This window comes from Erpetoichthys calabaricus, chromosome 9 (genome assembly GCF_900747795.2).
Source record: "Erpetoichthys calabaricus chromosome 9, fErpCal1.3, whole genome shotgun sequence".
In the NCBI taxonomy this organism is placed as follows: domain Eukaryota; kingdom Metazoa; phylum Chordata; class Cladistia; order Polypteriformes; family Polypteridae; genus Erpetoichthys; species Erpetoichthys calabaricus.
In genome coordinates, this window is record NC_041402.2 from 44,960,943 (window position 1) to 44,973,867 (window position 12,925).

The 12,925-nt window shown below is 39.7% G+C and overlaps 1 protein-coding gene across 3 annotated transcripts in view; it reads left to right on the top strand.

Moving 5' to 3' along the window:
• Window positions 1-12,925, top strand: part of LOC114657534 (adhesion G-protein coupled receptor G5-like) — a 31,457-nt gene that overhangs the window by 4,240 nt on the left and 14,292 nt on the right. For 2 of the 3 annotated variants that reach the window (XM_051931650.1, XM_028809420.2), the window contains exons 3-6: window positions 702-833; window positions 1,064-1,180; window positions 4,337-4,385; window positions 9,816-9,913. In XM_051931650.1, the coding sequence (XP_051787610.1) occupies window positions 702-833; window positions 1,064-1,180; window positions 4,337-4,385; window positions 9,816-9,913 (396 nt within the window). The remainder of the gene's footprint in view (window positions 1-701; window positions 834-1,063; window positions 1,181-4,336; window positions 4,386-9,815; window positions 9,914-12,925) is intronic. The other variant, XM_051931649.1, reaches the window with a different exon arrangement.

Below are 12,925 nucleotides of genomic sequence, written 5' to 3' on the forward strand. Positions count from 1 at the left end.
CACGGAGAGAAGGTGCAAACATCACACAGTTAGGGAATTGGCTGTAAGGGAAGAAAGATCTACAGATTTGTGCAGCTACTGATATCTATTGTATCACTCTGCCACTCTGATTCAACATAATCTGTTAAGTTTTGTTTATAATATCATATTATATTTATAAGGTTATAATATAAAATGAAAAATAGCATCATAATAACACACATAAGACCCACTTTCTTATTGTGCATCACAAAATTGGAAAAAAATACTGTGAAATAAATTAGCATCAAAACCTAGCAGAACACCATACATAAGAAGAGTGAAAATGCACTGTTGTGTATGTACAATATATATAGAATACTGAAAAACTCGAACTTAACTGATGTACTATATGTGAAATGTAATCATTAATCATCCCTAGATTGGAATTAATACTCTTTTCGTAAATGTTATTGATAATAAAAGACTGCAGAAACCATCAATTAGTACAGGTAATTGTTATTTGAAACATAGTGTTAATTGGAAACTCTCCAGTAGTCCATGACCCCTCATATTATAGAAAGTAAAACAGCTGCATTATGTAAGTTCCTAATAAATCCAGAAGAAAATGTTTACATAATACCATCAATTCATAAGCGAAGTATAAATCAGTTAGAGAAAAGCACATTTCCAGAATACTGTATCCTACTTACTGCAAAAAATGCTAATACTTCCCTTTTCAGGTATTTTTCAATGTAACTGAAATGACAAATTTAACAGTTGAAATGATTTTGCCACCTCAACCATTGGGCTTCAGTGAAGAATTTCTTGGGAAAATTCTTTTTGATGTAATGTGGAACACATCTCTATTTAAGGTAAAAGTACTATTATATTAATTATCATTTCATACATTTTAATTGGGTGTGTTTCTGTCATATGTGATGCTCAAATATAATTTAAACAGGATTGTGTCTCAAATACTGAAACATGAATGGGGACTGGGGAGTGAATTAAAGACTGGTCAATAAGTGCTTTAATTACATAACTTACAATGGCAAAGTAAAGTGTATGAACTTGCTTAAAGGCTAACATTTTTCTTCTGCAGGATACTAACACCAGTGCTCTTTTGGAATCTGTGGTTGTTGGAGTAATCGTGGAAAATGCAAGCATTTCTAATCTCAGTAATCCTTTGATCATCAGGTTCTTCACTGGTAATAATTCAGTAAGTAGTTCTGTTTTAAGTTGTTTGAAACATTCTCTCTATGCAGAAAAAGTTACAGGAAGATATCAGTTCCAAACATCAGATCAAATCTAAACATACTGAATTCTAATGAAATATACATCCATTGATTCAACCACCATTTTTGACATGCTTAATCCATTTTTGTCTGGCACAAGGCAGGGAGCAACCCTGAGGAATGGAGCCAGCTGTTTACTACTGTAGACTCAAACAGATGCACTGAGATTGTTTTCAGGATATTTTAAATATACCTATACTTCAAATCAGAATATGCTCATATTAGATAAGCCTCTTTTTGAGAATCATTCATTCTTTCTTTTAAATAGCCTTTTCAATAGGGAGAATCTAAATAAAGAACTTTGCAAAACTCAGATAGAAGAATATAATTTATTCCTGTACAAGATAAAGGAAAACTATGGAATTAGATTACTGCCAAAAGTCCATGTCTGAGTACCATGCATTTTGTAAGCCCAAGTACATGCGCTTATAATATGTGTGGCACTCAGACACAGAGTTTTAGCCAGAATCTAACTCCATAGAAAACATACATTAAATGTATACTGCCCATTAAATACATCTCTTTAGACCTTTTAGCATTTTATGTTTGTCACAATATAAAATCCTGGTTAGTATGAACTATTCACAATTAAGCAATGTAAAAAACTTAGAGGATATGGTGTATCTTCATATTTAATTCTCAACCCGGAATGGGTTGAGGTTACAATTGAAGTTTAATTTTTTTACACAAGTGTAGTTAATGGTGAGCTTGCTTTAAATTGTACCTGACATATGGAGAGCTGAGAATGGAATGTTTGTACTACATTAAAGGTAAATATAAATAGCCGGCTAAAGCTAAAGAGCACCACACTGAATCAATCAGATTTTATTTTCCTAGAACAATGTAAATATTGTTTTTGACATTTAGAAACACACTGAAGATCCATCCATCCATCCATCCATCCATCCATCCATCCATCCATCCATCCATCCATCCATCCATCATTTGTCTGACCTGTTGATCAATTAAAGAGTCACTGGCTGGAGAATTGGGTGAAATGAAGGAGCAACTGTGGACCTGACTCATACATATTTTTGCTAGAAAAGAAATAATATTTTTCATGCTATACGGCATTGTACTACTTATCAAACCATTTAACATTATTATAGTGTGTTGTGACAAGATATAATGAAATAGTTTGAATCCTCTATGAACCATTTATACTGTATATATCATCATTTTTGCTTTCCATCCTTTCATTTTTGTTTTTTTCTTATAAAATGTGAAGTAGCAACTGGCTTAAACCATTGTGATAAGAGGCACCATGCCTTGTATTACAACATAGTGTTAGTTACAGTATGTTGTTCCTCCCAATTACACCCATCCAGGAGTCTTTGTCATTCTTTGTTATTGGCTAGGACTAGCAAGTCGGTAGACGGTGCACTTTTGAAAACCCAATTCACTGCCTTTAACAGGCCTGTTAGTTGCATATGTTCACAGGACAAAGTTTTCCTTTCAGTAATTTAAATTCATATCAATATGATTCCCACATACACTAGTTTATACTCCAAACTCACATAGGAGTCTGTGAGAAAGACTCGTAAGGAAATTCCACTCCCTAATTTAGAATTCTGGTTTAGGCTTTCTTTGTGTTATAAGTTTTAATTGTTATGGCCAGGAGCTAGTTTTTTTTTCTAGGATTGTTTACTACTTTTGATTAGATTTGCACACGGTTTTAACAATCAAACCCTGTATGTAGTTAATTAATGGCAACTTCACACTGATGAGTACAGGTCAAGGATGTCTTGAGTTACTATGTCGATTATGACCAGGAAAAGAAAAGAGTTGGTTAAATACTCAATGTCTGAAGCCACTGCAGTTTTAATCTTGTGGGAAACTCTTCCCCCTAATACTAGCATGAAATCACATGTAGCCCTCAAAGCCTCCTTGTCCTTATGGCCTTTTTGTTCTTAAGGGAAATGGAGAAATTAGTGCTCTAGGTGTCAGTTTCTCTGTTTGGGTATGTCTAAGTTAGTCATCAGGTTGTACACCTACTAGTGAGGACACTACTCATATGTTTCCACAAATCTGAAATATTACAAAGGAGGCTTTATATGACAATGTGGTTTTATTATTAAAATAATGCATACACAGTGAAGTCACACAAAGGAGGCAGAGAACGTACAAATGAAAAGACAAACAAACCAAACTCTAATATCATTTTGTTCTTAACCACTTAGGGTTACATATCTGTGTATCTTTTAAGGCAACCTACCCACTTGCTCATCTCCAAAATATCTCTGAAAGCACTCATCTTTCTCATTTTCTGCCTCTTTCTTTCAATATCTCTCACTCTTTCTCTCTCTCTCTTATATGGCCTTGGACTCTACATCCCACCACTGAGCTATCATGCAAAAAAACTTTTAAAACACTTAGTCATTTTCAGCAAGGCCATGGCCTCAGTCTTTCTTTGTCTTCTCTCTCTCATTCTATTTAGTGACCACCATTGTCCATGAAACCTAGTTGGCAATGGCTGAGGGGAAAACATTTTTGGATAAATAAGAGGAGCCTAAACTATATATTTTGAAAGGCTATTTGCCCTATTGCTCAATATAGGTTTATAGATTTTTATAGGGTCATTATTATGATGTTTACAGAGTACAGTGAAATTATTATTAATCAATTAGTGTACTAATCAATATGCAACATGTCTCTCTTCAGTGCTATGATTAGTGAGTAGAACAACCTTACGTTGAAACTTCAGACTTCCTTATATGAAACATCCCAGTTTACGGCACTATTTTCATACTTGAACACAATGGATTATCTAATTTCATAGCTCTCTAGGTGAAATGGGAGATGATGAGGATACTTATTTTATGCTTAATTGTCCAGTAACATACTTGTTGTAATGTATTCTTTCCAAATTAATTAAATGAAAAAGAAAAAAACCAAACAATTTTACATGCTTTCTATGGCATTATATAAAATGGTCTGATAGCAGTGTAAAACCTGTAAGTGATCTAACAGTATGTTTTGAATTGACAGATATATAGCAAAATTAAAGAATTATGAACAGCAGTACGATTATAATCACTGCATTGCTTAACATATACTATATTTTTATATTTTTGTTTTAGGCCTTTACAAACATGACATGTGCATTTTGGGACGAAACAGAAGAAAATGGTAAATTATGCATGCATAAATTTACTGTAAACAAATGACATATGCTATGACTGAATAGATACTAATAATCTTTATGGTCTGAGGTGTTCTCTTTGGACCTACTAGGATTTCTAAAAACAGACTTCAGAAACAGCCTGTTGTTATTCTTAGCTACAGAATACCTCAAGCACTTCAGTTATGGTAGATTTCTTTAATTGTTTCCCAAAATTTATTAATCTATTCACATAGTTCATTTACACCATCAACAATACAGCCTTCCCAAAATCTTCTAACATATTTAGAACTACTCGACTGAAACCACTCTACTAATTGTAGTTGACCAGCTTCAACTTTGCTAGAGCTCCTAATATGTCATTAGTCCTGATCCATCCATCCATCCATCCATTGTCTCCCGCTTATCCGAGGTCGGGTCGCGGGGGCAGCAGCTTGAGCAGAGATGCCCAGACTTCCCTCTCCCCGGCCACTTCTTCTAGCTCTTCCGGGAGAATCCCAAGGCGTTCCCAGGCCAGTCGAGAGACATAGTCCCTCCAACGTGTCTTGGGTCTTCCCCGGGGCCTCCTCCCGGTTGGACGTGCCCGGAACACCTCACCAGGGAGGCGTCCAGGAGGCATCCTGATCAGATGCCCGAGCCACCTCATCTGACTCCTCTCGATACGGAGGAGCAGCAGCTCTACTCTGAGCCCCTCCTGGATGACTGAGCTTCTCACCCTATCTTTAAGGGAGAGCCCAGACACCCTGCGGAGAAAACTCATTTCAGCCGCTTGTATTCGCGATCTCGTTCTTTCGGTCACTACCCATAGCTCATGACCATAGGTGAGGGTAGGAACATAGATCGACTGGTAAATTGAGAGCTTCGCCTTGCGGCTCAGCTCCTTTTTTACCACGACAGACCGATGCAGCGCCCGCATTACTGCGGATGCCGCACCGATCCGCCTGTCGATCTCACGCTCCATTCTTCCCTCACTCGTGAACAAGACCCCGAGATACTTGAACTCCTCCACTTGGGGCAGGATCTCGCTACCAACCCTGAGAGGGCACTCCATCCTTTTCCGGCTGAGGACCATGGTCTCGGATTTGGAGGTGCTGATTCTCATCCCAGCCGCTTCACACTCGGCTGCGAACCGATCCAGAGAGAGCTGAAGATCACGGCCTGATGAAGCAAACAGGACAACATCATCTGCAAAAAGCAGTGACCCAATCCTGAGCCCACCAAACCGGACCCCCTCAACGCCCTGGCTGCGCCTAGAAATTCTGTCCATAAAAGTTATGAACAGAATCGGTGACAAAGGGCAGCCCTGGCGGAGTCCAACTCTCACTGGAAACGGGTTCAACTTACTGCCGGCAATGCGGACCAGGCTCTGGCAACGATCGTACAGGGACCGAACAGCCCTTATCAAGGGGGCCGGTACCCCATACTCTCGGAGTACCCCCCACAGGATTCCCCGAGGGACACGGTCGAATGCCTTTTCCAAGTCCACAAAACACATGTAGACTGGTTGGGCAAACTCCCATGCACCCTCCAGGACCCTGCTAAGGGTATAGAGCTGGTCCACTGTTCTGCGACCAGGACGAAAACCACACTGTTCCTCCTGAATCCGAGGCTCGACTATCCGACGGACCCTCCTCTCCAGGGGCCTCATGTATAAACGGTGCGTACGCACAGAAATGTTGCGTACGAACCTTTCCACGCTCAAATCGCGATGTATAAAACCTAAACTAAAAACCTAAACTTGGCGTAAAGCCACGCACATTTCCACGGTAACTCATTCCTTGGCGTACGCAATTTATCCGCCCGGTTTTGCAGACTGGCGGCACCCAGTGTCAAAGCAGTGCTACTGTTCCTGTGTGATCACCCTTTCATTCTTAAATCCACATTCCTGGCGCGGCTTTATAAATACACTGAAATTAACTGCATATTGTTTATTAGTGTAATGCATCTGATTGTAATTAACCTGTAGCAATATAATGGTCCAGGGAATAGCCATAGTATTCCAAATACCATAACTGCTTTAGCGTTGTAACTCTCACTGCATGTTCTTTCAGCTGATCCCGTTAAGGGTTGCCACAGCAGATCATCTTTTTCCACATTACTCTTACTGCACCACTCGGAGTATTTATATCACTGTATCTGAGTGGGAAATCACAGCAGCAGCTGATTGGAAAGAGAATTATTGGTACACAGCATGAAGCAGACACTGACTCAGCCACAGCAAACGCTTTAGTCCCTGTACGGACTTCGCGGTTTAGAAACAGTTTCATCCCAAGAACTCTAAAGGCACTAAATCAGTCCATCAAGTGCTCCTTGTAGAAATGTTTGGACTTATAAGTACAATTACCCCACTGTAAACTTGCACTACAGTTATAATATTGCACAACCTGCGCCACTTTATAAAGCACGTATTTACATGTGATGACGGTATTCATTTCTAAGACGAAATGCAGCAAAACATGTTGATTATATTATACAGATAAAACTTTAACTTCATTTAAATAATCTGTATTGTTTATAATTAAACATGTGAGGACACGATGCCGCAGCGCTAGCTAGTTCAGTAATTGTTCCTGCCTTGCGCTGTATTCTTGCAGGTGCTGACGCGACACTGGAAAGATAGACGGATATAATAATTAAACACGTACTACTAAGATATTTCAATGTTCCTTAAAAGTTTTGAAGAATCGAAGTTCTAAGCTTACAGATGGCTTCACGTCTATTACATAGCTTATTGTGTGGCGATTGAGTTTTTGGAGAAAGAAAAGTAAGGACAGGAATTGGAGGTTAGTACGTTTGAAAGAGACAGTACTGCTGTGATAAATTATTTAATTGAAGGTTGCGCATGGCGCAGCAATCCTCTTGCGTGAGATATGAACAAGCACTGCGCCACCGTGTTCCCATGTTTAATAACATGCTTTCATTCCTATCATCATGAAAAAGATATCACGTATACATCTCAGTATTTTAATTATTCAGAGAGCTGTAATATCACGAATGTAATGGATTATGTGTCCTGTCGGAGAAAGAGAAAGCCCGTTTAAAAAGCAGGTAGTGATTCATACACATAGAGCACATAGAAGATCAAATACAGAACAAAGCATTTAACATGCCACTTTAGTTACAATGGGATTTGAGAAACTAGTAAATTAAACGATTTTAAGATGAAGTTTATGATGTTCAACTTTAATGGCAAAATAAACTACGTGATTAAAGTGGAAATTTCGAGATTAAAGTTGACATTTCGTGCTTTTTTCCCCACTGTGTGCCTTTTTTTTGTCTGTACCCTAATAAGCTTTCATATGACACTCAGACGGTGGGCTACGACTCGCTTTTTCACACCGACTTTGATATGTGATTTCTTTTTTATTTCGGGCACTGTGCGACTTTGTGAAGTTGAGCCTTCGAGTTTCTCCGACACTCTGTCAGTCCATCAACTTCCTTTTGTTGATTACACCACTGTTTAAACCAACAAATAGTACGTTTTTCCTTTGCCTCCACTTGGTATTCGCTGAAATTCTTATATTTTCTCCTGTGCTTTTCCCATTGTCTTTTCACAGAAGGCTATTTATATTGATTTGCATATTCAAAGAGGCGTAATTCTGGGAGGAGTTGGGGCGGGACAGAAGGCGCGTGCACGTGCGTTTCTTTTCACGCAAATCGGGATTTATGTAGTAGAAGAACGTGAAAGTATGTGTGCGCACAGATTCCTGCATCTGGATTTTTCTGTGCGTACGCACAATCCCGCTTTTGTGCTTACGCCATGTTATAGTGTGAGTTCTACGCACGGCGTTATACATGAGGCCCCAGGACCCCTGAATAGACTAGTCCTGATCCTCCTAGATCTTTCATCCGCCTTTGACATGGTCAGCCATGACATCCTTCTTGCCACCCTCTCTGACTTTGGAATTATTGGGACTGCTCTCAGATGGTTTGAGCCCTACATCTCGGGCAGATCTTACAGTGTGACCTGGTGAGGAGAGTTATCAAAGGCGCACCAGACATGTACAGGTGTACCCCAAGGATCGGTGCTGGGTCCTCTACTATTCTCTCTGTACACCATCTCGCTAGGCTCCATCATCCAATCCCATGGTTTCTCTTATCAGCTGTATCTGTCATTCCCTCTGGAGGACAATACAGTATCAGCTAGAGTCTCTGCATGTCTTGCTGATATCTCAACCTCGATAAAGGACCACCATCAACAGCTCAACCTGGCAAAAACTGACTTTCTTGTGATCCGGGCCAGACAATCTGTTCAACTCCCCATCTCTGTACAGCTTGGCTCACTGTCACTAACACCCACCAGGTCAGTTCACAACCTTGGAATGGTGATTGATGAGCAGCTATAGTTTTTTGACTAACCTGCTACTGTTTCTCATTCATGCAGGTTCACATTGTACAACATCCGCAAGATCAGACCTTATCTGACAGAGTATGCTGCACAACTTCTGGTCCAGGCTTTGCTTTTATTGCACCTGGACTACTGCAACTCACTTCTGGCAGGAGTTACCCACATGTGCTATCAAGCCACTGCAGATGGTCCAGAATGCAGTGGCTCATCTTGTATTTAACCAGCTGAGCCGGTCACTCCTCTATTTAGGTCACTACATTGGCTCCCTGCAGCAGCATGCATTAAGTTCAAATCCCTGATTTTTGCCTAAAGAGTAGTCAATGGGTCAGCACCTGAGTATATGGAGACACTGGTGAGGTGCTATACTCCTTCTCACCCACTTATGTCTGCCAGTTAACAGTGTCTGGTGATGCCACCTCTTCATGGTTTCAAGTCTCCGTCCAGACTCTTTTTCTATGTAGTTCCCACTTGGTGGAACGAGCTGCCCACCTCCATCCGAACTACTGACTCCCTCAAAGTATTTAAGAAGCAATTGAAGACCCAACTGTTCTGTGAATATCTGTCTAATTAATAGAAAAAAATCATTTGCTCTGTGATCCTTTATATTGTTGGTTAATTTGTTGTTTAAGTATAATTACTTTATCAATTATAATCTAGGATTGTAAATTGTTAGTTATCACATCTTTTCACTTGTGACAATCAACTTGTGTTACTTGACTTACTACACTTGCTGAACAAACAGGCCCTAACCTAATGTTACTCAATTATATTTATCTCTTTTGTAAGTCGCTTTGGATAACACAGTCTGCCAAGCAAATAAATGTAAATGTAAATATTTTTGGACTTTTTTTTCTTTAATTTTCACTACTTAACATTAAAAGTCACTCACTTTAACAAGCTCTCAGTCAAGGGTCACATTATGCAGCTAAACATATTTAAGACCTTGCCTACCACTGCTTACAGAGCTTCAGAATTATTTAATATTTAAAGCTGAGGTTTTCTTCTTGGGTATGGGATGCCAGCAAGCTGTTGGCTACTGGAGCCAAATGACTAATAGTGATTTGTTAATGTTGTGTTTACCTTCAAACAGGCGCAGGTGATTGGAGTGTTGCTGGCTGTCAAACCTTTGTGAAGAATTCCAGCGTAACATGTAAATTCAGCCGTCTCTCCTATTTTGCTGTCCTTGTGGTAAGTATGTACATTAATTTTAATATATTAAGTAAAACAACACTGAAAGGTAGCGTGTGCTTGCTACGCAAGTGTTTTCTGTTTCTTAAAACATTGTAATGGAATTCTGATCTGTAGGTATGTATTGCTGGGTTGCTCAGCTGCCAAACCCAATTTTCTTTGCTGTATGTAGTGTCCTTTTATAGTTAAAAATAATTGAAATGTGCTTTATAATTACAGACCAAAGTATAGTAGTTAAGATAATGGAAGTTAAGGAAGTCCCTCAATAAGGAAGTTGATCAAGGTCAAACCATAAGTAGTAACTAAAACAAGAGCACTACCTGACAACTTACTGACTAGGCTGTGCCACCCAGAGGCTGCTGGGGTCAGAAAGACTATCAGGCTGGCATGGGTTAGGTTTAAGGATATCACAGAGGCATTTAACAAATAAAAAACCTCCACTTGCTCCATGAAAAACCCCATTAAATGCCAGTGTGATCACACAAGGACCCAAGTAAGGCAGTTGCCAACAGTAAGTCAGACCCAGTAGCAACTTTTATAAGACTTATTAAGACATAGTTTAACTATGTTACAATTTTGCTTTCACTGTTATTTTAATGCTTCATATTATTTTAGTTCTTTTTTTTCACACAATGAGATTAAAAGATCCCCTCAAGCTATACAGCTCATTGTGCACTGATCTTCCCACATTATTATTGTGTAATCAAAATTATTGATTATTTTCACATAGTCAATCATGAAAACTGCATAACCCTTTCAGTAAAATGTATGTTAAAATGTACACTTTATTACTTTATTTGTTTTCTTTACTTTCAAACATTTTATTTAGCTCCTTTCTATAGTGAATACAATCCCATTGTGATAAATGATTATATATATATATATATATATATACACACACACCATGCCATTTTCTAAGTCTATTTAATCTTGAGCAGGGTTATGGGGTCTGGAGCCTATTTCAGCAAGAACAGGGCACAGGGTAGGAATAATTCCTGGACAAGTCACACGTCCATCAGAGTCCAACACACACACGTTCATACCACGGCCAAGACAGTGTCACCAGCTCGGTTAACACAGTCAGGGACTGTTGTCCACTGCTGGTGCAACTGCAAGTTAGCAGGCTTCCCACGTAACTCATCTGTCAGATAATTTCCGATTGCATTGGGGGACTAATCGAGCAGTCGGTGGTCTGAGTGGTCACTGTGTTGAAAATTGCTCACACCCACATCTTGGTGGGGTCATCTCAACATGTAGAGACAAGGGGTCACACATTTTGAAATGTTTTTATTGGGTAAATATGGGTAAAGATGTAGAGCAAATTTGCAAGTCTTGCCCCGACTGTCAAGTTGTTTTCTCTCATAGACCCGCTAGGGCTCCTTTCTTACCAATGCCTATTTTGGATGTCCCTTTCAAGAGAGTTGGGTTAGACACTGTTGGTCCACTTCCCAGGAGTAAAACTGGTTCTCAATATAAACTAGTTAATTAGGCAGCAAAATATCCCAAAGTGGCTGCTAATACCTGGGCTGTTGCTAAAGCCCTATCAGAGGTGTTGACTTGTATTGGCATTCCATGTGAGATTTTAAATAACCTGGGTATGTTCTTTACTTCCTGTGTCATGAAACAGCTATATGAGAGCCTTGCAATTAAACAATTGAGCATCACTGTTTGTCATCCTCAGATGGCTAAATGAACGATTTAATAAGACTTTAAAGCAGATTTGTCAGGTGGCTCATACTGACCTGACCTCCTGGGACACAGTATTGTTGTTTCTCCTATTTGCTGTTTGGGAATCTCCTCAGGCATCTACTGGCTTAAAGCCATTTGAGGTCTTATTTGGCAGGCGGCCACAAGGGGTGTTGAACCTTTTTCTGGAAGAACGGATGGACTTCACAATGACGCTCATGGTTCGAAATTTGTTGATAGGGTTGCTCCGCTCCAAGAACATATTTCTAGATTGTCATCCATCACTGTGGAGCATCAGAAACATGAGCAGGAGATCCAGAAACGTAATTATGATAGAAAAAGCAAACTTTATGAATTCAGAAAAGGCGATTGGGTTCTGGTTTTGAATCCATCTGATCCACATAAGTTTCTGGTGAAATGGCTGGGTCCTTCAGTAGTGGAGGAATGCATCAGTCCTGTGAACTATAATGTTAGAATTCCCAGCCAGCCAAAGCCCATGAAAATCCTACATGTTAATCTTTTGAGTGGCACGACCCTAACAAGGTGTTGGCCACTACTGCTGTAGTGTCTGAGACTGAGGTTGATATTGGTGATGATTTGATGGACTCTCACAAGGCTGAGTTACAGTCCCTGATCGGAAGAAACTTTGATGTCTTTTCATCCATACCTGGATGGACTGAAATTGCTGAACATAAGATTGTGACTGAACCTGGTGTTAAGGTACAGCCACATCCATATGGTATTCTGGAAGCAACAAGGGCTGTGATACATGAGGAGGTGAAGCAGATGCTTGATTTGGGTGTGGTACGTGAGAGTAAAAATGACTGACATAGTCCAATTTTTCTGGTTCCAAAACTGAATGGTTCTGTTTGGTTTTGTATTGATTTTCGACACTTGATTAAGATTTCCAAATTTTAATGTGAACCCAATGCCGCGTATTGATGACTTACTGAAGAGGCTTGTGCAAGTGTTGTTTATTTCCACCCTAGATCTCATGAAGGGGTACTGCCAGGTGCTGGTGGAAAAATCTAGCTGCAAGAAGACTGTTTGCCACCCCAGACAGGTTGTTCAAATTCGTCAGACTCCCATTTGGTCTCCATGTTGCACCCTTGACTTTACAGCAGATAATGGATCAGATTCCGTGACCTCATTCCGCGTGTGCTGGAACGTATCTCAATGATTAAGTCATTTTTAGTAACGATTGGTGGTCGCATCTCAACCTTCTACAGGCAATGTATGATAGTTTCAGGCTGGCTGGGTTGACAGCTAATCCTAAGAAGTGTAAACTGAGGATTTTGGAAATGCATTATTTGGGGTACTCTGTGA